The sequence below is a fragment of the Nicotiana tabacum genome, chromosome 7 (assembly GCF_000715075.1).
Source record: "Nicotiana tabacum cultivar K326 chromosome 7, ASM71507v2, whole genome shotgun sequence".
Taxonomy (NCBI): Eukaryota; Viridiplantae; Streptophyta; class Magnoliopsida; order Solanales; family Solanaceae; genus Nicotiana; species Nicotiana tabacum.
In genome coordinates, this window is record NC_134086.1 from 35439018 (window position 1) to 35466173 (window position 27156).

At 34.3% G+C, this 27156-nt stretch overlaps 1 protein-coding gene across 1 annotated transcript in view; it reads right to left on the reverse strand.

Annotated features, from left to right (window-relative positions):
- Positions 1–7648: 7648 nt before the first annotated feature.
- The window catches only part of LOC142162047 (uncharacterized), a 36868-nt gene continuing 17360 nt past the window's right edge, over positions 7649–27156 (reverse strand). Inside the window, exon 11 of the mRNA XM_075218348.1 lies at positions 7649–7819. Within this exon, the coding sequence (XP_075074449.1) occupies positions 7649–7819 (171 nt within the window). The remainder of the gene's footprint in view (positions 7820–27156) is intronic.

The window sequence follows — 27156 nt, forward strand, 5'->3', positions numbered from 1 at the left end:
CATTATTGGCTGTCCTACTTCATGTTGATAATCAGCAAAAGGTTCTGAATCTATCGCATATGCAAGAGATTGCTTGAATGGTGCAGATTCGGAAGGTTGTATTTTTTTTATGACAAAATAGCAATTCTTGTAGGTTGAATCAGTTGTAAGCAAATGTATACAGGTACTGAGTTCTTCATCTATAGTTACAAGCATTCCTTTGCTTGTATTTAGTTTGATATCAAACCATACTTTTAGTGAACATCTGGTTGAATCAATATTTGCAACTTCACTAATTTTCTTCAGGAAAGTATTGAATGATATGTGCGTATTAAGTAGAACAAGTTTTGTATCATGATCCAAGTATTTGAAATCAGGAGTCCAACTCCCATTGAAAGATATAACAATGCAAATCGAACTCATCCTGCAGATTCATCTTCAGTGGCAAGTATTAGGAAAGTGAACAGAAGAATTTTTAGGTTGTTTGTGCTGAAATTTTTATAAATGAACTAAATCAATTAAGCATCTTTTGCTGAAGTTTTTTGAAAAAAAGATGTATGACATAATTAATGAATCCTGTACAGAAAACTTCAGCTTTTTAAGTGCTGAAGTTTTTAGAAATAAACGAAATAACTTCAGCATATCAGCTGAAGTTTTTATGAAAGCTGTATGACAAGGATTCATGAATCCAGGGAAAAAAACTTCAGCTCATTAAGTGCTGAAGCTTTAGAAATGAACTAAATAACTTCAGCACATTGGGCTGAAGTTTAGCAAATAAATTCAATAAACTTGAGCATGTTTCAGCATTAATTGCATAGGTTACAGGAGTAAACATAACAAACATAATTAAAGTAGTAGTTATATTGCGTTGGGGATATGTGTTAGTGTAATAATTACTTTCCTATCACATTCATGCACGTTTTTCATTAGACAACGTTTAAAATTCGTCTTTGCCTTTTCATATACTATGCAGAAGTTTTTTTTGCCTATATAAGGACGTTATACCTTGTGAGTTTATTCACTCAAACACATATATTTTAGCAGACATAAAATATAAAAAGGAGAAAAATGGATGTTGTCATCAGGCAAATAGTGGAAAAAATCAAGCAAGACATCATTGAGGCATTTGAGTTGAAGCTTGATGAGGTCATAAAAAAAGTACGATAGGGAGCTGCAAAAAATTAACAACAAGCTTGATACGCTCGTGATGTTTGCAAGATTTGATAATCTTGCTGATGAAGATGCTCGTCCATCTGGTAGTGACGATGATGATGATGATGATGATGGCATAGACGATTAGTTTTTCTTTTTTTCTATAATCCTTTTAGTTAAAGGATTATAATGTTATTTATGTAATTTATTTTATGTTTTTAAATGTTTAATGAAATATTCAGTTTTTGTATTAAGTTTTTTGTGCATTTTTTTTTAATATTAATTCTATTCAAACTCGAAAAATAACGGAGGAAATGAACAAAATAACTTCAACGGTAATTAACAAAAACTAATACGAAAATTAAGCATTTTTTGGTATGAAGTTTTTCCAAAAAAATCATAATAAAATATACATTGCTTGATGAAAACTTCAGCTCCCTTTACTGAGTTTTCAAGCATGAACTAAAAATTCTTTTTAAACTTAGAAAATAACAGAGCTATTAACAAACAGTTATCCGAAAATTACATATTGCACGACAAAATATTAAGTATTTTTAGCAGATGAACTAAAAAAACTTCAGCATACAAAAAATTATATGAAAAATGTTTTACATATTCGTGAAAACATAAGTATTTTTTGGTATGAAGTTTTTCCAAAAAAATAATAATAAAATACATAGTGCAGGAGTAAAACTTCAGCTCTTCATATATTAAAATTTTAATATATGTTTTATTTTTTACCAAGTGTAGGAGTAAAACTTCAGCTCTTCTTGCTGAACATTTTAAAGATTAACTGAAAAACTTCAGCACCTATGCTGAAGTTTTTTGTGCAATATGTAATTTTAATTTATGTTTTATTTTTTTTTACCAAGTGAGGAGGAAAACTTCAGCTCTTCCTGCTGAAGTTTTTTGTGCAATATGTAATTTTAATTTATGTTTTTTTTACCAAGTGTAGGAAGAAAACTTCAGCTCTTCCTGCTGAAGTTTTTAAATATTTAACTAAAAAGCTTCAGCACCTATGCTAAAGTTTTTTGTGCAATATGTAATTTTAATTTATGTTTTATTTTTTTAGCCAGTGTAGGAGGAAAACTTCAGCTCGTACACTGATTAAGTAAATAACTTCAGCTTGTTTAGCAAAATAAACAATGATAACACTCATATAATGTTTTAATATAATGTTGTGTTATTTGCCAACTCGTTTTGCTAAATTTTTTAAATATGAACTAAATAACTTCATCTTGTTTAGCAAATAAACCAAAAATTTCATCATATTATGCAGTGGAAAACTTCAACATATTTGTCAGATTAGAATGTTAGAATTCAATGTCAAACAGATTTAGAATGCAAATTCAGCATATTAGTGAAGTTTGTCAAACAACTTCAATCAATCAATCAGAAAACATATAATTCAAACACTATTTTGAATTCTGAAGATGAATTTGAATACTTACAATGTATTTTGTAATTTTGAATTTGGAATTTAAATCTAGTTCAAATCTGGTTTGCGAGAGACGATCTGAGGAGAGACGGAGTGATGAAGGAGATACATATGAGATCTGGAATTTGAATCTGGGTATGCTTGATGCATCTTTTATATATTTTGGAAAGGGTATAATGGTCATATTATTACGGATTTTTTGTTAGTTGGTTACGAAATCAATATAAGACAAGAGGGGTTGCTATGATGGTAAACAACCTCCACTTCCAACCAAGAGGTTGCGAGTTTGAGTCTCCCCAAGAGCAAGGTGGGAAGTTCTTGGAGGGAAGGATGTCGGGGGTCTATTTGGAAACAGCCTCTCTACCCTAGGGTAGGGGTAAGGTCTGCGTACACACTACCCTCCCACTAAGTAGGATTATACTGGGTTGTTATTGTTGTTATTACGAAATCGATAGTTTTTAAAAATAGGGTATAGGTTAAAAGGTGGCAAAAATATAGGGTACGACTGCAAATCGTCCAAAATACTTGCTACTAAAGATGTCGATCGAAACATAATTCTGGACCCTAATAGAGCAAAAGTAAATGTAGAACTTATCATGATGGAGTCTGAAACCTAATAATGGTATTTTGGACTCATAATACCTTTATATAGTTAAAAAAAGTTACATTTCTAACTAAAACGCAGAATTATACTGTGTTTTAATTTAACGGAAAGTTAGTCGTTAATGTAAAATGTAGTATAATACTGCATTTTAATTAATAATTCGTTTTTTATAGGAAAACGCATTATAATACTGCGTTTTAGGAAAACATAGTATTATATTGTGTTTTCCTATTAAATTATAAACTTCTTCTTCCCCACGACAAAATCCCACTGGTTTAAAATTAAACCCCCTCCCCCTCCCCCCCCTCCCCGCATTTCCAGCGGTCCTCCCCTCGTTTTTAAAAAAATTGGATTGGCCTCACCCGTCACACAAAAAGTGAAGAGTGTAGGTCCTGCATACAACCCAAGCCTTCGATTGTTGTGGATTCCTTGTTTCGGGCTCAAAATTTCAAATTTTTGACATTTCTAAAAACATAAATTGAGGTATTCCAATTTAGTTTATGTTGAAACTCGTATAATTATGCATATTTGTTTTCTTGAATGTGTTTTCACGTTGATTTGTGTTATGGTTGCAATTAAATTTGTATGTTATTTTTACCCAGATTAAATTATTAGTGTTTAAAAAAAATAGTTAAAAGTTGAGAAATAATTTTTATTGTTAATAAAATTGTTCATAAATATGTTTTACTGTTTTATATGTAATTTCGTGAATGTTATGTTCATATGTTTGTTGTTTTATTTAGTTTAGATTATTTATTTGCTTAAAGAATAGTGGCATTTTAGCGTAGTAAAATATAGAGCCTTATAGCGTAGTAAAATATAGAGCCTTTTAGCGTAGAAAAATATAGAGCCTTTTAGCGTAGAGTCTCTGTAGTTTAAGTATCTACTAACTACAAGCTCTATCCAATTACACTTTACAAAAATTAATTATTTAATTTATAAAACAAACTTACAGAACTAAAAAAAATTAATATATGTTGTCAAATTAAATATCGAGCCCGGAACCCATAGTTATATACTCTGGACAATTAAATAATTAATTATTAATTATTTTAACACAAACAAAATTCTAAAAATATTAAAATTGACACACATAAGAATTCAGGATAGCTTGGTGCTACTAGGCCTCAAATATCGAGTCTGGAACCCATAGTTATATACTTTGTCCTATTAAATAATTAAATATAAATTATTATAACAAAAAATATTGAAATTATCACACATAAGAATTCAGGTTAGCTTGGTGCTACTGGGCCTCAAATATCGAGCCTCGAACCCATAGTTATATACTCTGTCCTATTAAATAATTAAATATTAATTATTATAACGCAAAAAAATTTCTCAAAATATTGAAATTGTCACACGTAAGAATTCAGGTTAGCTTGGTGCTACTGGGCCTCAAATATCAAGTCTGGAACCCATAGTTATATACTATGTCCTATTAAATAATTAAATATTAATTATTATAACACAAACACATAATTAATATTGTTTAATGTACAGTAGAAGACATGGACTTGCCGCCTGTGCATCCTGGACCAGCCTCGGATCAGATATTAGTGTTACAGGGCGACCATAATTCCCGAACGAATGGGAGGGATATCTATTGGATCAGACTCTCCGCGCCAGGAGACCGAACGACTTGTGGGACTTTTTGAGGCATAGAGATTTCCATCCCTGCATAGTCCATCGCATGCGTGCTACGGGCTTCCTTAGGATTTTTGAGATTGGGCGGTTGCAGTTCGATTGGTCTCATCACGGCGTTGATAGAGCGGTGGCGACCGGAGATGCACACTTTCCACCTGCCCACTGGAGAGGCGACCATCACACTTCAGGATGTTCAGGTTTTATATGTGATGCGTATTGATGGACTGGTCGTTGCACTGCCCCAGTATATGAGAGTTATGATGTGTGCCTGGTATTTGGATTTGCTGGGGCAGTATACTGGTTTCAGGTCATAGGGTGAGGCTGCAGTTAGAAGGGCAGTCGCATTTCTGTGACAGCTATCAGACAGCATATGGAGGAATTGCACCCCGACATCACCGGCGAGATAGAGGATCTCCATATTCACTGGTACACGAGGTTGGTGTTGTTCCTTCTTTTGGGGGGTGTCTTGTTCCCGAACACTTCGGGTAATGTAGTGAGTCTGCGCTTTCTGCATCATCTTCAGCAGCTAGATGAGTTACCCCAGTACAGCTGGGGTGCTGCTGTTCTCGCCTACCTGTACAGAAGTATGTGTTGGGCTAGCATGGGCACCCAGGTCGACATATGTGGTTTTCTACCGCTTCTACAGGTGACAACATATTCGAATACTCTGTTCATTACTTCGACTTCTATATAGTCAAAATGACTCTTAAATTTTATGTCAACCTTGTATGTTAGGTTTGGGCCTAGGAGCGGGTCCTGTCGTTGCAGCCACCTTTACCACCATTAGAGCCGGATGTAGCACCTTCTTTCTCCCTCTAGCTAGGAGGTGGGTTCTCCGGCGTGAGAACTACTGAGGCAGTGATGCTCATCATAATCTCCCCCTTGTCAGGGATGTGTTGGATATGCTGGAGGCCGCACAGGTAAATATGTACCTAAACTTGTTATAAATTCACTTGTGTTGCGTATACTCACTTTTATGTTATTATTTGATAGTTCATCTAGATGCCATACAGCGACGAGTTGATAGCTGATCTGCCCGATTATTGCTCGGTCGACCGACAGCTTTGGAGCATTTCTGTCCCGTTGATGTGCCTCGATGTTGTGGAGCATCATGCCACAGAACGGGTACTACGCAAGTTTGACCATCCCCAAACTATACCGAGGGAGCCTGCATGGGTGGCTACATATTATCAGCGGGATGATCGTTTGAGGGTGGACAACGCATTTGTAGGATGACTAGAGGTGCAGGTCCTTATTTGGGAGTAGCGAGAGGACCTGATTTCGTCACCACCTTCATAGATCCAGGCGGAAATTGTTGAGCTCTATACGTCATGGTACCGTCGTCACACCCGACTGATGATCGGGAACCCTGTTCATGTACCTGGCGGTCGGTTCAGACCATACGCCGGGAGGCACGAGGCACTAGTATGTTTTTGTTGGAACCCATACTTATAGTTGTGATATAGCATTATGTAATTAATATTTTAAGTTTTGTGCAGGCTATTGGGCATCACATGGTCTACCGGTTGGGACAAGAGATGCAGCAGCATGCCGACAATTCTGCAATCGTTGAGTATGGCCGGTGGGTGGTTAGGCTGGCTCTTCGGACCCTGCAGCGAGCCAGAGAGGACGAGAGGTTGGATCACGAGGCTGAGTATGCGGTTCCAGAGCAGCACCATCGGGGTAGGCCTGTCCCACGAGGCAGGGGTCGGACACGAGCTAGGGGTCAGGCACGAGCCAGGCCTACCCCACGAGGCAGGGGTGCCCTACGGGGACGCGGGGGATGGCGAGGAGGTGGTCCCCAGCAAGGGGGCGTTGAGGCACCTGTCAACCCACCTGTTGAGGCACCTAATGAGGATCTTGAAGATGATCAGCCGGGTTATTTCCCTCAGCTAGACGAGCCTTCCAACAGCATGTCATCGTACGTCCTTCAGCTGGATCTACCAGCTTCGCAGGTCACCCCGTCATATCCATTTTTGATCACGGATAATTCAACGAAGATGTAGACTAGTTCTTTTCAGGCTCATCTACCGCGGCTGAGGATCGGTCAACCCGAGACGTGGATAGCGGGCGCAGGTTGAGTTTTGGCTCATCCCCGGTGGTTGATGCGGATCTATCACAGGCGCAGGTATGTTTGTATTACTGTAAAAATTTAATTTGTTTTCTTTTCCTTAATGATTTGCCATAAATTAATTTTTAATTTTCTTATTAAGGCTTCATCCGAGCCCATCACGGAGGCCACTGTATGCGATGATGAGGACACTACGGATGCTTATACTCAGTAGCCCGACGAGACCATGGTGAGAAAATATTTTTAACTTAACACGTACATTACTAATATACATTTCCATATGCTAAGCTTAGTAATTGTTTTGTAGGTTGCTGACGGCCCCTTCTACTGATCCTGCCAGTTGTACTGGCGATGCTATTGTGCATCCTCGCATAAAGAGGCGACTTGATGAGGATGATCCCGATAGTGTACCCGGGCGACTGGGTATGCGCCTTAGGCCAGCAGCTGCACTGAAACACACAGTCTGTGGGACTCATTGATTTATTTTTATTTGTTTTTTTGTGTAAATACTACATTATGTAAATAATGGCAAGAATTGTATTTTTAAATACTACATTATGTAAATAATGGCAAGTATTGTATTTTAGCAATAATTTTATTTTAACACAATTTGAACAACAATTTTATTTTAGCAGTATAACACAAACACAAACATAGCAAACCTAGCATAACATAAATTCAGTACAACTAATGATAACACATGACAAGGGAAACATAAAGATGTGTCATGTCATTGTCATTGTTTAGTCATCACCCCTTAGTATTCTTTGCTCCAACCACTTGAGTTGGTCTTCCAGCTTTTTTTTTCTTCTTCCACCTCCTTTAGTTTCGCCTTCAACTCTGCAACTTCTTGTTTGGATTGTTGCTCTCTTTCCCACTGCTTCAAACACAAATTATGAAGATCTTGGAGCTTGTCTTTGTAGTATTCCTGCTGACAGGGTTCATCAATCCATACCTCAAAATTGCATGTAGGTTCGTCGGGTTGCCTATAAAACTTGTTCATATACGCCCAGTAGCGGCGTCCAGCTTCTTCCCAACAATCGTGCATCATGCATCTTTTGCCGCACTCGCACCTTAGGACATAAAGGGGTTGTTGAGACATTTGTTATAGCGTAAAAAGACCACTTGGTTTTATGGAAATATTTGCTATTGGTATTGTTAAGCGCAGAAAATAACTAGAATGCGCCCGTTATTTATAGGCAAAATTTCACACAAAACGTAGTATTATACCGCGCTATACATATTAAATATTTCTGAAACGAAACAGCTTTTGCGCAGTCGGTTCAGCTTTTTTCAGACTGATAAGACAACACACAAAACGTAGTATTATACCATGCTTTACATATTAAATTTTTCTGAGACGAAACAACTTTTGCACAGCCGGTTCAGCTTTTTTCAGACCGACAAGACAACACACATAACGTAGTATTATACCACGCTATACATATTAAATTTCTCCTATTGGTTATTATCCTTTATTTTCTTGTACGTTGATTTAGTTATTTTCTTCGATTTCTTTTTTAAGACAGCGGCCATTTTAAGAAGCAAATTTTCAAGAAGGATAATAAAGGATGTCTTGATTTTATAGGTTTTTTTTTTAATTTTAAGATTGGTCTTCTTTACTAACACCAATAAGTTGAATATTTGAACTACCATATTAGCATCCCAATTCAAAAGGTCATGTTAAAAAATAAGATGTAACAAAATTGTGGAACATAATTTTATTTGATAGATATTGCAACATACACAAGTACAGACACGTATTACAAAAACAATACGGAAAAAAAAAGACTAGGTGTATCCTTGATAGTTGAGTACATTCGACGAACTTGCACTAGGAGCTGGATTACCACCGCCACGCACACCAGTTGAAGGACATTTACGACGGTTGTGTCCTGTTTGCGAGCATATGCCACATTTACGCGCATAAATGGTGTCACCAACATCCATTTGGTTCCGTATACGCATTCTCTTTTGCACTTGCAGCTTGCGCAAATAGTCCTTATTTCACATTATTTTAAAAGGTTCTGGCGGCCAATAATGCTCAGCACCCAATGGCTGCAACTGCCCACTATACATGTGTACGTATGCAGCAACACTGTATTACCTATCAATATAGTTGGTTGCCCCTAAACCAACTTGTTGAAAGCACTTCAAGGCATGCGTGCACGGTATGTGGTAGATGGTCCATTTCCCACATGAACGCAACCTGCTGGCTTCATTCACCATCTGTAGATTATTCCCCTGGTGTCCGCGGAGAGTGGTGCGAACTTCAAAAATACCCCGATCGTGATCGTACTGTAAAAATGAATGCTAATGTGCTCGCCTCCTGTACTTCTCAAATCTTCTCATCGGTATTGGCATAAATTCAATACCCATGTCCATCAATACTGATGCAGCTCTATGCCTTTCAACAAACCTCTCCGCAATCTATTTGAATGTCATCCGGACCATGGTAGTGACAGGCAATCCACGTGCAGACTTCAACAAGCCGTTGAATGACTCCGACACATTTGTAGTCAGGGCTCCCCATTGTCTGCCACCATCAGCATGCAATGTCCACATGTGAAGCTCATGTCCCATTAGCCAAGTATAGGTTCGTGGATCTAACTGACGGATCGCTTTCATGTGCCTCGTGAATTTGCACTGCTGGTGCTCAGTTGCAGCCATCCACATTATCATATAAGGCCTTGTCGTGATATTTTTTCTGAAAATTGGCCTTCAGGTGCCTCACACAGTAACAGTGGTATGCATAGGGTTCCTGCCATTCAGGAAAATGCCGTACAGAACTTAAAATACCACCATGTCGATCAGATATTAGACAAATACCTGAACGTTGTTTGACAACGTGTTGCTTCAAGTGGTTCAAAAAAAGCGTCCATGTCTCTTCGCTTTTGTTGGCACAAATGGCAAAAGCTAGTGTAAATATTTGTCCGTTGGCATCTACTGCAACTGTAATCAAAAGCTTAATATCATACTTTCCATAGACATGAGTACCGTTTATGGAAATTACAGGACGACAACGCACAAAACCATCAATTGCTTGTTTAAATGATCAGAACACATAGTTAAAAATATATTCGGGTCTGTCCGGACTCCGCTCATGCCTCCATTCAACAACAGTCCCGGGGTTAAAGTGTTGCAGTGCGGCCATATACCTGGGCAGAGATGAAAAAGACTTATCCCAGTCACCATAAATAATTTCAAAGGCACGTTTGCGCCCGATATATGCCTTTCTTTTGGTTATAGTACAACCATACTCTTGGTGGACGGCTGTAATACACTCTTTAATCTTGAACCTAATGGACACTTCCAAGTATGGAATCAAGACAAGAGAAATCAATCTACATTCAGGTTGAAGTGATTCTTATTAAATGTGTCCATTTCACATCTGTGGGTGCTAATATATTTACCCACTTTCCACAACCCTGATTTCTTCTTGTTGGCACGCAACATCCAGTGACAGCCCATAAAGTCTCTACGGCATACAGCCTTGTATACCTCCGTAGTTGACTCCCTTACCGTCATCTCACGGCACTCTCTTACGTTGTATATTTTTATTGCCCTGATTAGGCAAGCTTTATCGGGGAAATACATGCCCTTTGCCAACACCGCTGGTCTAGACTCATCCCACATTGCTGACCGAAATTCATCATCATCCCTTGTGAGGTCATCCACATCCGGCATACTTGGCAAATTATCAAGGTAGGGAATATTCCGCTCATGAAACGGCACTTGGGACTCGTACACTCTTGTCTAACGGGAGGTGGAGGAGCATGCTCCCTCGTCAACTCAGGTTCGACATTCACTTCCTCCTCATCATCACCCTCATCAGGGAAGGGTGTGTCATCTTCAGACTCATCAGCATTGTTATCATAATCACTATCATCTTCATGACTCTGCGTCATCTATGGGTAATTGGTGAGGTCAGGAACATCAAATTGCTCGTTTTCACTGCACAAAAAGAACAAAATGATAAGCTACTCAACTAGATAAATAATTTACATATAGCTATATCACTTTACTTACAAGTCGTACTATGTTGACGTTCCATGATGGACATTTTCTTGTTGGTGATGACTCCTGGATGGACCTCCGTGGTCCAATACGCCAGAACTACATATATTCTAACTAGGAGCTGGGTCATAACTTGTAAAATTTATATCTGGACGGTACCCCCTATGAAAAATATGAGTGTTAATACAAATCCAATTCAAACATAAAATAAACATCGCTAAAGCATAGAAAAATTGAAGTTTACCAGTCATCTTGTGGATTATATAAAGTCAAAAAGTTATTTTGTGGCTGCTCATTCGCCGGTGGTTAGAAGTTTAAATCAAAGCAAGCTCTTTCATGAGGAATCTGTCCGGCAAAAACTGCTCCAGAATAACTACCCGATGACTGGGGTTATCCATACTATGCACACCCTCATTATTGGGAACGTCTTCAACCTTGACGTACATTTCCAATAATTTTATTACAATAAATTTCCTGTATTCATCCGGAATCCGCAAAAAATCTCTAAGAATTTCATCATCTTCGATGTTTAACTCAAAAAATAAGTAAATCCCTGCGGAGTCACGGAATACGAAAATCTACCGGTTACTTTAAGGTTCACCGAACGTTTCCTCACACTCATTTTTTTACGTAACAACGATACCAATTTATCATACTCCATTGTAAGCGGCAATTTAACATGACACTGTGGAGATGAACTATACCTCACAGAATTATTCTCCATTACAACCTCACCTCCCCCCCCCTCTAATATAATGAAACCCTTATTTTTGGCTCTTCAGACATTATAAAAAATGCTTGATAACAAGAAGAGAAGTATGAACTGAAGTTTGAAGGAAAGTTTTGAATGGATTTTCATACAATCCTAACGCCTTTAAATAAGGCAAGTCCTAGCTTGGGGTGCAGAATTTTTTTATATAAAATGCAGTATAATACCACGCTTTATGTATTTGAATTATTATTATTATATCAGTTATCCGCAGAACACTTATTGGTGGGCCCAAAAAGTGTGTTTTAGTAAAACCTAGTATTATACTGCGTTTTACTTTAAAAAAACAAATTATTTATGTCAGTTATCCGTAGAACACTTAGATGGGCCCAAAATTGAAGTAAAACGCAGTATAATACCACATTTTCCTAAAACGTAGTATTATAATGTGTTTTCCTATTAAAAAAATGAATTATTCATTAAAACACAGTATTATACTACGTTTTACATTAACGACTAGCTTTCCGTTAAATTAAAACGCAGTATAATACTGCATTTTAGTTAGAAATGTAACTTTTTTTAACTATATAAAGGTATTTTGAGTCCAAATACCATTATTTAGGTTTCGGATAGTGGGATTCATTGATTCGATACCCCTTGCATGGCTGCTAACTGGAGTATGGACTTAAGATAAGTTTGGCTTTGATACCATGATTAAAAAAAAACTTTGAACCTAACTCAACTCCAAAAACTAGATCAAAAGGTAAGGATTACCCAGGACCGAGACCGAATTCCTCATACCACTACCGATGTGGGACAGACAAAACCCCAAATCCGTAAATTGCCTTCTAGCTCCGGCCCTGCATGCTGAAATGAGAGAACCTATAAGACTTTTAGGGCTCGTTTGGTATGAGGGATAAGGAATAATTAGTCCCGGAATTAAATTTAAGAAGAGTTTATTCCATGTTTGGTTGGTAGAAAATTACGATATATATAATTAATCTCGGGATTAATTATCCCGGGATTGTAGTATTTTTTTATCCCCATGGAAAGATGAAATAACTAATCCCGAAATAACTAATCCCGAAATAATTAGTCCTGGGATAACTTCTTTCCAACCAAATCACCCCTTAGTTGTTCCGTATGAGGAATGGCTTTTATCCCAGATTTATTTTGACCAAATATGGGTTGTTTTATCTCTTTTTTTTTTTTTGGGCTGAAGTGGTGATCAATCACAGTGCTATTCAGGATATATTTGTGCCCTTTCTTTGACCAACGGTGGGAGGAAAGAAACCTTGTCTATATATCCTTATCTTTGTTGTCTCCCATTATGAGCAAAAACCAACAGAAACAATAATAAGAAGATTAAGTAAATAGAGTAACTATTGTGTTACCAAACGACCTGTTAGTCCCTTAATGAAAAATTGGAAATTGTATACTTGAAAACCCTCTTAGACATCCATATATAAGTGTGTCTTTTAGCCAAAAAAGAAAATGGCGTTTATATGAACTCTAATCTTTTATTTGGGCATGCAATGATGAAATATCAGCAATCAATTTCTCACCAAAGTGGTTCATATGCAAAGACTCTACCACAGTCACATGCACCAAAGCCGATGCAGTGTGGTAGTTACGGATTCAATTGAATTCATAATTTTTTATGCGGAGTAAAGATTTATATATCAAAATTCATTAAAATTGCAAAAATAATAGATTTGAACTCATAACCTTAAAAAAATAATGAATTCAATATTAAATATCTTAAAAATTGAACCTAGAGAGTTTAAATCCTTGATCCGCGTCTGACTATATATACCCACTATTTACACTTTCCCATCAGAAGCATTATGCTTCCGGCCAGAGTCACACATGACCATATGTAATAGTAGTACTATTTTTTATTTGAGAATTGAGGAGCATTATAAGATACTAAATACTAGTAATAGTTTTTTTTTTCTTTGCTTTAAATCGACTGTGGAGAAAATAATGGGTTTTATACTGTCAACGTCGTGAGCAATGTCTCTGCAAAGTAATGAAGTGACTAGACCTACTTTAGATCACTTTTATTTTGATAACATAGAAAATAATATCCAGAAAAGGAAAGAAACCGAAGTATTATTGATGGTCCAACCCTTAGTGTTTAATCAACTTTTTGGGATGAAATTAACATTACATAAATTGACGGGTGCAAACTTGAAAAAGTTAAAACTTTTCTCAAAGGATGCACTTTTATTTGATAATTAAATAGCATGGGCAATGTAGGTATGGATTTTTACAATAATATGTGACTTTATTTTGTGCAAAAAGGAACATCGTAGCTATCACTTATGTGTTCTGATCAGCTTCTTTATTTGATGGATCTAGTACTATGCTTTTATTTATATAGAAAAACTAATAATTCATATAAATATATTATTAACTAAGCACTCAATTTCAGTAATAACTCCAAATTAAAAATAGTTGAGTCCCTATAATTTAAAAATTCTGAATCTGTTACTTGCCACTGTTGCTACCTATTAGAGTATCTTGTTCTTCCTTCTATTCCCAGCTAAAAGGAATGAATAGTTGGATTGGATCACCAAGATACTGGACAGGCTATATGAGTTTGGGCTAACTAATATGTTGGATAACATGGGCCAAGGGCCCGTATCTCACCAGCTTCAATCCTTTGAAAAAAGATGAAGAATGCTGATGTATTGATTTTAGGGATTTTTTTATTTCTATACACTATTTGAAACCTTATTACGAAAAATATTCAAGTTTTTGTATTTACCCGACCTAAACACATTTTAGCTACAAAATATATACATTCCATCTTAAAATGCTCTCAATCCATTATTAATGTCTTCAATCAAGGGATTTAGTTATACATTTTTCCTTTTTTTTCTCTCCTCTTTCCTCTTTTCTCTCCAGATCTTCCACTCTTGCAGCAATTTAAGCCAACTACTATATCCCTTTATTTTAGTTTCCGACATTTATTAAGTCTATCAAATGTGACTGCGATTCTAATCATATTTACAACTTATCTACAACTTTCATACGGAGTATATTATTTCTACCCAGTTATATACAACTACAATATCATACCACTTAAATATAATTTGTATACAAATTTTATACAATATGTTTTTTTTATATTTTGTATCTGATTTATACATAGTAAAAATAAATTTCATACAGCTAATTATATCTATCTATCCATACTATATTAAAAGCACGAAGGCCCTTAGCGAAGTGTTGTTCGCCTTTTTTATCCTCTAAAAATAGATTTCATATTGGATAGAATTGTAATTTAAGTTATTTTCCTAAGTTTTAAGATTTTAAAATCAATTAAAATTTGACTTATTAAATCTTTCCCTATTTAAATTATGTATATAATCCAAATATTTAGGACACTCAAATCAATTGAAAAGTTACCTTATATAGATCGAAAAAATATAACCAAAGTTGTTCACACGATGAAAGAAAACTTTATCAGAAGACCAATTATCTTCAAGGAGGTCCATGTTATTAGTATTAATTTAACTTTTAATTCTAACTAAATATTTGTAGTCTTACACAACTTTTCTTGAATATTTTTTAGAGAGTTGAATGAGGTAGAAACCAAATTTAAATATTCTATACTACGTGCACACAATTCTACGAAGAAATTGGGAATGTCGTTTTTAGTTTTTGATGTTGGCTGTTTAATTATGACCACGCTTACAAAAATGACAAAATAAAAATTATTGATTACATAAAATTAGAAAAATATACAAGAAAATTATTTTAGTAACAATCGTCTCATGAAAATATTAGAAAACAATTATAACTTTCTTTTCGAATCAATTTAGACTAACTTTTAACGCTTCCAAATTAAAATATAAAAATTTATTATATACACACAAGAAAACTAACACAATAAATCCGTGAAAATTGATTGAAATAATAAACTCTATTTTTTATTTTTACATGAAATTTATACTTTTACTCCTTTTAGAATAGTATCAACGTCTTATGCCAGTTAGACGGCGCCCTGCTTTATGTCTTTTTAGAATGAAAATAAGAATATATAGTTTTTAAAAAAAATAAAAATAAAATAATTCTAAATCTTCAAAGTTATATGATCTTGTTGAAACTAAAGAGGATGCATGGCTTATAAAATTATAGTAATAAAATTATAAAACTGAAATGATTTTATGTTAAATATATTGACTGGGATGATTGAGAACTCTTGTGGAACAAAGTTTCTTCTTTTGTTGAGTTATCAAAATAGAATCAAGAATCATAAATTTCAGGAACTTAGAATTTTTTCTTTGACATATTCTATGATTCAAGCACAAATTTAATATAATTTATAAAAATCTGTACCCATTGAAATAAAATACACGTGCAACGTGCGTATCGTGAGACTAGTACTATATTAAAAGCACGAAGGCCCTTAGCGAAATGTTGTTCGCCTATTTTATCCTTTAAAAATAGATTTCATAGTGGACAAAATAGTAATTTAAATATTTTTCTAATATTTAGGAGTTAAAAATCGACTAAAATTTTAGTTAGTAAACATTTTCTTAATTGAATCATGTAATATGTCCAATATTTAGAAATTTTAAAGTTTACTATAATTATACTACTTTGACTTTGTTTATCTCTATTTACAGAAATAAAAAACGTATCCCAACAATTAGGACTAAAAGTTAGGGATTTGTATTCAACTATAATTCCAATAAAATTGTGTAAGAACAAAAATATATCAACTTTTGTAGTGTTAATTTCTTTTCGGAGTACATATCGAATAGAGAAAAACATGAAAGAACCTTTGAACACTTTCTTCCTTTCGGATAATCAAACGATAGCAAAATAACATTCTATTGTTAATTTGATTCATTTTAAATATGTTCCTTAATCTTATTTCATTTATGTCAAAGTATCCAAATAACATTGAACACTTACTATGCCTTTCTGATAACAAAATGATAGCAAAAGACCATTTTATTGTTAATTTGATTCCTTTAAATTATGTTTGCATCTTATTTCTTTGATGTCAAAGTATCGGAATAAATTTTAGGAAAAATAAATATTATCCTAAACGTAAATAAAGAATTATTTTTTCAACATGGGACGAAATTATGCTCAAAGTATTTCCTATTTAAATAAAAAAGATATGTATTGGGTGTAATTATATTTTTTTATAATATGAAATGTACTTACAAAAGGTTAAAAAGTTAATCTACAAGCTAAAAGGAAAAATAGAACATTCTTACAAATTTTAAAGTAAATAAAAAAGGGTCCTAAAACTCCTACCATAAATAAATGAGAAACGTTTTCAAAAAGTAATTGGATTTTCTTCAATTCCTAAAATCAAAGTTGATTACAGGATAAAAATATATCTTCTTAAGAGGTAAATTGTTTTAAATGCCAATTTATCATAAACGTTTATGAAAGACAAAAAGATATTTTTAATATGAAAATTCTAATTAATTTTGTTACGGTTTTTTTTGAGTCATTCTATTCCTCAGACCCCACTTATGGGATTACACTGGGCTGTTGTTATTGTATCGCTTATCAAACAAAAACTTAGGAATTTTTTTCTTTTTATCGCTTTTATTTACTTTTTGAATTTTAAAAATGCTATAATTTTACTTTAAACACAATTTATTTATTTTTGAGAAGTACCAAATTCGTTTTAATTTTATGTAAGAAGAACTATTCTTATTTCTCTATAAAATTATATTTAGCGTTAATTTATCACCAAAATTAAGAATATTATAACTTATACAAATTATTTATGGATGAATATACTATTGACAGATCTTCTTATCTTTCAGTCATGTACTATTTTTCAAAATATTATACATATAAATTAATAAAGTTATAAAACTATTTTATAATGAATAATAGGTAAAATTAAAGTATAACCATAGCCACGCTATAATTGCGATGATCCTCTTTGTTATTCTATCTTCTTTATATTGTGCAACCTTGCTACATCAAAGATTTACCTTTTTAAGTTATTTCCTAAAAAGAAGTGTAAATATCTAAAATACTGTGGAGAAATATTAATACAAATTAACACATTATGCTTACTCTGTTTGAACTTCTAAATTAAATACAAAACCCACGTACCGGTATTTCAATAAAGCATATGAAAACTTATTTGGGACAATATTTTTTTCGTTATAAAATTAGTTAAACATAATCAACATCAATCATTTTTAAGAACTTACACTTTCCTTTTAAATTTTTATTTTGTAACTCATTACACATTTGTACTAATATTTATATAAAAAAAAAATTAATCATGGCACGAGATACACGCGCAACTCGGTACTCTTAAAGCTAGTATTATATAATTTATCTACAACTTATCTACAACTTTCATACAATATTTCTATCCAGTTATATACAACTACAATATCATACCACTTAAATACAATTTGGATACAAATTTTATGCGATATGTCTTTTGTATATTTTGTATCTAATTTATACATAGTAAAAACAAATTTCATATGACTAGTTATATATTATACAATTTATCTACAACTTTTATACATTATTTCTACCCAGTTATATACAACCATAATATCATACCACTTAAATACAATTTGTATACAAATTTTATACAATATGTCTTTTGTATATTTTGTATCTGATTTATACATAGTAAAAACAAATTTCATACAACTAATTATATATTATACAACTTATCTACAACTTTCATATATTATTTTTATCCAGTTATATGCAACTACAATATCATACAACTTAAATATAATTTTTGTACAAATTTTATATAATATTGTTCAACTTTCATGCAATATTTAAATAAAAATATATATAAACAATATAATACAATTTACCTATAATTTTACTACAACTTTATTACAATTTCGTAAGTATAATATATGTCATGTCGTCGTCTTCTTCTTCTTCTTCTTCTTCTTCTTCCTCCTCTTCTTTCAATCTGAAATTCAGCCAAAATCAAGTCTAATCTAAACCAAAACACCCTCAAAATTGAGATATAAATTCCAAACAATATTCTCAATTGTTTGCAACAACACCCAATCCAAGTAAATAACGATTTTTGAAAATTAAAATTCAAATTCAAAGCTTTTTAATGGCTGCCAATGATGGAGAGTCAAACACCTTCAAAATTTATTGATTGACAATTTCAATTTGAACATCAATTGTGCAACACCTTCTGCTCTACATTACTGGAATTCAAAAAGCATGGAATTGATGCTCTCTTTTCCTTTGCTCTACATTACTGGAATTAAGGATTGAGAGATAGAGAGAGAGAGCACGAGGGAGAGAGAATAAGGATGGAAAATAATTGATTCCTAATATACAAGGATATTTATTTAATTTCTAAAGTGTATATAATTTGTTGTATATAGTATGTAATTAAATTGAAACTTGAGTAGGGAGGGTAATAAAGTTTCAAATAGTGTATAGGAATATAAAAATCATAAACCACTATAGTTTAGAGCCTAATAACTATAATTTACCTAATTATCATTCGTAGCTATTGTTCAATTGTTACTAACTTATATCACTTGTATTCAAACGCGCAACGAATACAATATGTGTCAACTGCAATTGTTCATGCAACGAATACAACATGTATCAACTGTGACCAAGCGAAATACAAGGGTGTTCACAAATGATACAATTTGGTGAAAGTCTAGCTACGAATGGTAAATAGAGTGTAAATGTTTGATGTGTCGCGTAATTTTTCTAAAAATATTTTGATGACTGTGGAGTATTCTCTGCTTATAATTGAGAACTATAGCTAAAAAATACTTCTGAATTTTCTTCACCGTCATTCTCCTGTTCAGAAGAGTCTGTCTCAGCATCAAAATCGACATTAGTCATATATAGCATAATCAGAAGCATTAGGAAACTTCTCATCATTAGAAGCAACATTAATCCCACTAGGGTTTTGAGCGTCCCAATAAGATGGAGCATCGGTTTTCATGGGAAAGATATTCGTGAAAAGAGGTTAGACTGTATGATTCAGAGAGTGGCACTGTTTTTTACGTGAACAATCATCTGGTGGAGACGAAGGAGGAGGTTTTTTCAGGCCATGATCATCGAGAGCTAGGGTTTCCACGTCCATAGAGAGGAGAAGACTATGTGGCCTTAGTTGTTGATTGCCAATAAAATAGAAGCTTTACAATCATAGAAAATAATTAGATGCACGGCCTAAAATCAAATTTGTGGCACTACTTTTAGTTCTTTCTGTCGCTTTGAACTATCTTTCATGAACATCATTACATGGTCGTTGGATTGGACTCAATTTCAAGCTAACATCGGTTAAATTTTACCAGAACTTTAGCTCAATCCAAGACATGATTTATTAGAACCATGATATTGTACTTAGGCTTGACTCAAAATTATATTTAGGTATGTCCAAACCTCAGTTGGACCATATTTTAAGTCGAGGCCAGTCTATACACCCCATGTTAACATGTTAGGACCCATTTAGTTTGGGTCACCAACGACATGTAATGTCACACATAATAAAGTTGAGAAAAAAACGATCAATTAAACAAAAATAAGCTAAAAGTAGGCTTCATATAATTTTGATTAGTACTTGAAAAGTTTACCTTTTAGGAAATTGATTGTCGTTTAGTTACATTACATGCTAAAAAGAAATTACATGCATTCAATTTGAGACGTATGTGACATTCCTGTGTATATTTTTCAAAAATAGTAAAATTGAAGAGTTTTGACAGGAGTCGGTATAGGCACACCTCGGACACTGTCAGAATCAACTCCAATCGACTTTATGGAAGGAAGCCAATTTATCCTCCTACTCTTTAGAATAAATATAATATATAGGATAATTAATCCATTGTCATACCCAAAACAAGGCCAAATGAATTGAAGTTGATAACGGGTAACTCGCCAAATTCTGGACTATATAATTGTATACGGCCAAGTACGACCGACTCCGAGATGGTGTTGTTATGAGTTTGTTACAAAAGGATAAGATTTCTGTCACGTCCTCAAGATCATGACGTAAACCCGGAATAGATTTGTATGAATATGTACTAGGCGGTTAGACAGCTGTCGCAATAAGATTCTTTACCGTAAATAGAAATGTACCTTATTTAGGGTTCCCCTATTATATAAAAGGGACCCCAATCATTTGTAAAGATCATCTAATCATTGGAAAGAATATACTCTTTCTTACTTTCTCGCTCATTGTTCATCAGAATTGTCCTTTAGCTTTATTATTCTTGCTTTATTGTTCTTGATCCATCTCGAGGTCACTTTAGCTCGAGGTCGATATACTGTCTAGCAACACTGATTTGATTTACTCATTTCTTTCATTCATACGTTATACCTCTTGATTATTAATTAGTATTGAACTAAATCACATATCTTTAAAATTACAAATCAAATTTAATTGTTACTCGTATTTTAAGATAAACAATAATATACGAGTCTGTCAAGTTCGACTCACCTTCTAAAAAGAAAACTATCGGAGTAACCATTTTATACTCTTCACTAAAGAATTACACAACGCCATACCATATATTCTCTCTTTCCAATATTATTTTTCTCTATTATATGCTTAATAATAATCGAAACCGTAACATGTCTAATCACATGTTCTTTTCCATAAACACTTTAGTGGTACAAATTTCCGTTATTATTTTAATTGTTTGTCTCTTGTGTACTAAGTTGGTGCAAAAACCGTGTTGGCTTTTTTTGTTTACATCCACTGAATCATGTGATATTATCATTGATTAGTTAACTTTAGGTGGCGACTTTTCAGACCATTATGTCGGCAGAAACGAGTGATTAATTAACTAGTTTGACTAAGCAAAATAATGACCATCATGTGATATGATTATTTAATTCTTTTGTGTAACATTATGCACTCTTTACCTTCTTTGAATTTTTTTTTGGTAAAGCAGTATTTATTTTACAAAGTAAGTTAATTAACTAATTAAAGAAAAGAGAGTAGTTAGTGTTTACGTCGTTGTCATAAGAATAAGATGGCCAACTTTGCTTGGCATAAAAGAATGAAAGCTATCTCTCTCAAAAGTTTGAGTTGTCACCTTCATGTTTACTATTCTACGTGGAGGCACCAGCACAGCTACAAGTTCGGTCGAACTCAATAATTTTTATTTAAACAATATATTTAAAGAGGCGAATCTAAAATTTATAGTATATGGGTGCTCTACTAAAAAAGAAGAAAAAATATACTAAGTGGAATTAATTTCAATTCCTTTTGGTAAATAACTCAACTCAACCAAGTGCACCATTCAACCTTCTTGTAGCATGGGTGCCAACAATTAATATTATGTCAATTTTAGAAAATATGTACATAAAATATTTAATTTTGCAGAAAGACCATGAGTTCACGTGCCCCATAATGTTGCCTATAAATCCGCCCCTGCGTATTTGGTGTCTAGAATTTATTAAATACGTATAAATATTAAATTCAGAATCCAATCACTAAGACTAGAAATCCTCATTCTAAAATCATGAACTCACAAAATTGAAATCCTGATTTCGCCTCTCATTTTCTAACATTTTACTAGAAAACTTTTCTGCGGATGTTTCATTGTCGATCTATTCTCCTATTTAAGCTCTTCTAAATTTTCTATAGCTATAATTGAGCAGATACTATCATACATGGTCCGTTTCGTATTTTTATAGAAAGAATAATTTATTTAAAAATTGGTAATAGTACTTAAAATTTACGGTTTGGACTTACCAAAATTCAAAAATAAAATAAAACTGATAAGCATTTAAAATAAACTATTGTAATTAAAAAAAAAAAATCACTATAACTTTTTTGGTGAACTCATAAACTTGAAGATAGGTGGAGATGAAAAGAAAAGCATGAGACAATAAGTTGAACCTTGCATGCCTTCTAGATTACATCTTAATTTAATGTTGTCACGATCCGGTTTACTTACCTCGGGAGTCGTGATGGCGCCTACTAATAAAAACTAAGCAAGCTAACCAACTGAATTATTTACCTTGTTTCCATTCCAAATCCGTTAACAATTAAGAACTAACAGTTAATAATCAACAAATTTAATAAGCGGAAGATTTAATTTCAAGTTTTAATAACACTGCTAATACCATTCCATAACAAATCTACCCAAGACTGGTGTCACAACTTCACAGACTGTCTAAGAGTACTACAATCAAAGGTCTGAAAGAAATAATACAACAATGTCTGTGGGAATACAAAAGAAACAGGAATAATAGATGGAAGGAGACGCCAAGACCTGCGGACGCCTGCAGGACTATCTCGGATCGCCTGATGAACGCGAAGCAGCAATCTCACTACGGTCTGTAATCTACAGCACTGGGATCTGCACTAAAGAGTGTAGTATCAACACAACCGACCCCATGTGCTGGTAAGTGCCTAGCCTAACCTCGGCGAAGTAGTGACGAGGCTAGGACTAGACTACCAAATAAACCTGTGCAGTTAAGTCATATACAGCGGAAATAAAAGAAGATAATTACAATTAAAGTTGAGCGGGAGAAACATGATGCGGCGGAGTAATAGATAACAATAGAACAACAGTAGAGAAATGTAAGGAACGCCATAAATCAACTACCAACAAAGATAAGGAAATAAGAAGAACAAGTACACATATAATACCGTTGCAGGCGTGCAACCCGATCCCATCTCATATAGTACCGTTGCAGGCATGCAACCCGCTCCCATTTCCTATGTTACCGTTGCAAGCGTGCAACCCGATCCTATTTCATATAGTACCGTTGCAGGCGTGCAACCCGCTCCCATTTCATATATTTCCGTTGCAGGCGTGCAACCCACTCCCATTTCATATATTACCGTTGCAGGCGTGCAATCCGCTCCCATTTCATATATTACCGTTGCAGGCGTGCAAATCGCTCCCATTTCATATATTACCGTTGCAGGCGTGCAACCCGCTCCCATTTCATATATTATCGTTGCACGCGTGCAACCCAATCCCATTTCATATGTTATCGTTGCAGGTGTGCAACCCGTTCCCATTTCATATGTTACCGTTGCAGGCGTACAACCCGCTCCCATGTCATATTTCAACACCAACCATAAAAGAATCTCAGCAAGGAAACAATAATATAACAACAACATCTCGGCAGAGGACAATGATATAACAACAACGTCCCGGCAAGGGAACAGTAATATAACATCAACATCCCGGCAAGGGAACAATAATATAACACCAACATCCCGGCAAGGAAACAATAATAATAATACTCATATGAAGCACGAATAAACCACAATAGAGTCATAACAATTACAATACAAGACTCACGGGCATGCTTGACACCGACGTATAGATACTCATCACCATGCTTATACGTCGTACTCCACAGTTAACACATAGCAATTAAGGCACAACTCCTAATCTCTCAAGCCAAGGTTAGACCAAACGCTTACCTCGATGCCACGAACACAATTCAAGCCTCAACTATCACTTTACCGCTTGAGTCCACCACCAACTCGCTCGTATCTAGCCACAAGTTACTTAATAATATTAATAAGTGCTAAATGAATCAATTCTAATGCATGGAAATAAGTTTTCTAAAGTTTTTCCCAAAAAGTCAAAATTTGACCCCGGGCCCGCTTGGTTCAAACCCGAAATTCGGACCAAAACCCAGTTACTCATTCACCCCCGAGCCCGGATATATGATTAATTTTGGAATCCGACCTCAATTTGAGGTCTAAATCCCCAAATTTCAATACTCTTAGGTTTTACCCAAAATTCCTAATTCCACCATGAAAATCCTAGATTCTAGGATGAAATCTTGTAAAATGAAGTTAAGGAGTAACGAAAATGAGTTAGAAATCACTTACTAATGTTTTGGAGAAGAAAGGTTGTTTGAAAAATCGCCTCTTATATTTTTGGAGTTTTGAAAAATAAAAAATAACTGAAAATCCTATTTAAATATACCCCCTCAGACCTCCTGTGCGGATCGCACAAAGAGGAGTGCGGTCGCGGAGCTCACAAGGTTGACTGCAGTGACATGCTTTAGTATTTTTGCCATAACTTTCTCTACAGATGTCAAAATTGGATTTCTTTACCTTTCTGGAAACTAGACACAAAGGGCTACAACTTTCGTTTTTGAATCATCTCCAAATTTCTTATAGATCAAAAGATATAGGCTTCCGAAGTCGGACCAGTGAACCTGTGCGGACCGCACAAAATCGAGTGCGGCCGCAAAGCCCCCACCGCGGATAGCACAAATTCAATGCGGACCGCACTGGCGAGTTGAGAGATCTGCACTTCTCTGAACCTGCAACAACTATATTTTAAGCCTAAGACATCCCGGAACCTACCCGAGACTCACCCGAGTCCTCGGGACTCCAAACCAAATGTGCATACTAACTCAAAAATATCATATGGACCAACTCGTGCGATCACGTCATCAAAATAACATGTAAAACCATGAATTAAATCTCAAAATTCATCATTTTCATCAAGAACACTTAAAGTTCATAACTCTTCAACCGAAAGTCCAACTCACGTCAAATAGACTCAATTTTTCACCAAATTTTACAGTTATCATTCAAATACTATAACAAGTTTGTATCGAGTTACGGAACCAAAATACGGGCCCGATACTAATGGTTCAAACATTAAGTCTTTTCTTCATTTCTTAGATAATTCAGCAAAATAATTTCTTTCAAAAATTGATTTCTAAGGCTTGGGACCTCGGAATTCATTGCCGGGCATACGCCCAAGTCCCATATTTTACTGCGGACCTCCCAGGATTGTCGGAACACGGATCCGGGTCTGTTTGCTCAAAATGTTGACCAAAGTCAACCAAAGATTAAATTTTTAACTCTAGAAATTTCTATTTCTCATTTTTTCACATAGAAGGCTTTTCAGATATAGGTCCGGACCACGCAGGCAAATCAAGGTGAGGTAAAAGGGAGATTTTTAGGCCTCAGAATACTGAATTTGTTTCTAAAACAAGTGATGACGATGACCTTTTGGGTCATCACAAATGTCAATTGAACATTTTTTTTTGAAAGCTATATTGTGTGTATAAATCAAATATATTTGTATATTAAATCTTGAATACTATTATTTTGGCAGAATTACATATTTTGGTCAAGCCAGCTTGAGTTCATCCTTTTAATTTCTAACCGAAAAAGGCAATATTCCCTACACCTCTATTTACTTTGGATTTTCTAATTTATCCACTTTTCATCCTAATCAAATTAAACATTGGATCAAGTAGTAGAGTTTTGTTTCTAGGAAAAGAACTGAAAGAACGGAAGTTAATTCCCAGCATTTATTGTGCATTATCTATTAAGCAGAAACGTCACACAAGAATTACTTAAAGCGACTTCCCCAAATTAAGTGCTGCAAAAAATCATAGGAATCTTGAAATGATTAAGTGGCTCTTTATTGCTTTAAACTGTTCTTATTCAATTCCATAATTACTCCCTTAGTTTCTCGATCGTGGTTACTAAAAATAGTTGTCTCAAATTACTCCTTCGTTCACTTTTAATTGTCAAGTATTCTAAAAATAAATTTTCTTTTTTACTTATCATTTTTCGCATATCAAGAGAAAAATATTTTTTTTTTGCTTTGCCTTTAGCATTAATTGCTCATTCCAAATTATTTTTCAAATCCACTAAGGCTATACACTAATTAATATAGGTATCATGATAAATTATGCACCTTATTTATTACTAGTATTAAAACCCGCGCGATGTGCGGATGGTACTTTTGAATATTAGTATGACAATATTGTTCTTACCATACAATCAGAAAAGAAAATAAATTATTAATACCATATTGTAGATGAGAAGCATAAGGTATTAGATATTAAAGTCACTCATGTAACATGGAAATGCAAGTTATACATAGAACCTTACATCCAATAACTACTAAGTTGAGTAGGTGAAGCTTAAATCTTCTAAAGGAAGACTCATCTAACTACGTTCATCCATGATATCACACTTTCTACTTCACTGAGTAAGCATCAAGATTAAGAGTATATCCAAAAGGTATATAATAAGACAAATTCTTTCAGTTTAGATATTGAGGTCTAATTTAACTTAACTACATTCTGAAGTGTTACATAAATTGGAATAAATGAGAATTATTGATCTGTTTTTACAGTTCAGTTAACAATTAGTGAGTATCAAGGAAGTTGAATGCTGAAAAAGCATAGGACTAACTAATCTCTGAAAGACATCATCGGCAACATGGCTTTCTCATTCTATTGTATTTACAAATACAATTATGTCTTACTTACGACTAAACATTGCACTCCCTCAATAATTGGGATTCGTTGTAGCTTCGAAGAATGTTGCAGACCTCCTTCATTGACGGCCTACCAGATGGTGATGCTCCAGTACACATCAGTCCTACTTTAAAAACATCTATCATCTATTCCAAGTTACTTGTTTCCATGACTTCTTTATCAAGCGCCTCAAGAATGGAATTCCCCTCTCCGAAATGCTGTTGAGACCATTGTGCTAGATTCATTTGTTAGCTCCAGACAAACTCTCCAAATGCCATACGTGAACCATATCCTACATTAAGTTCCAC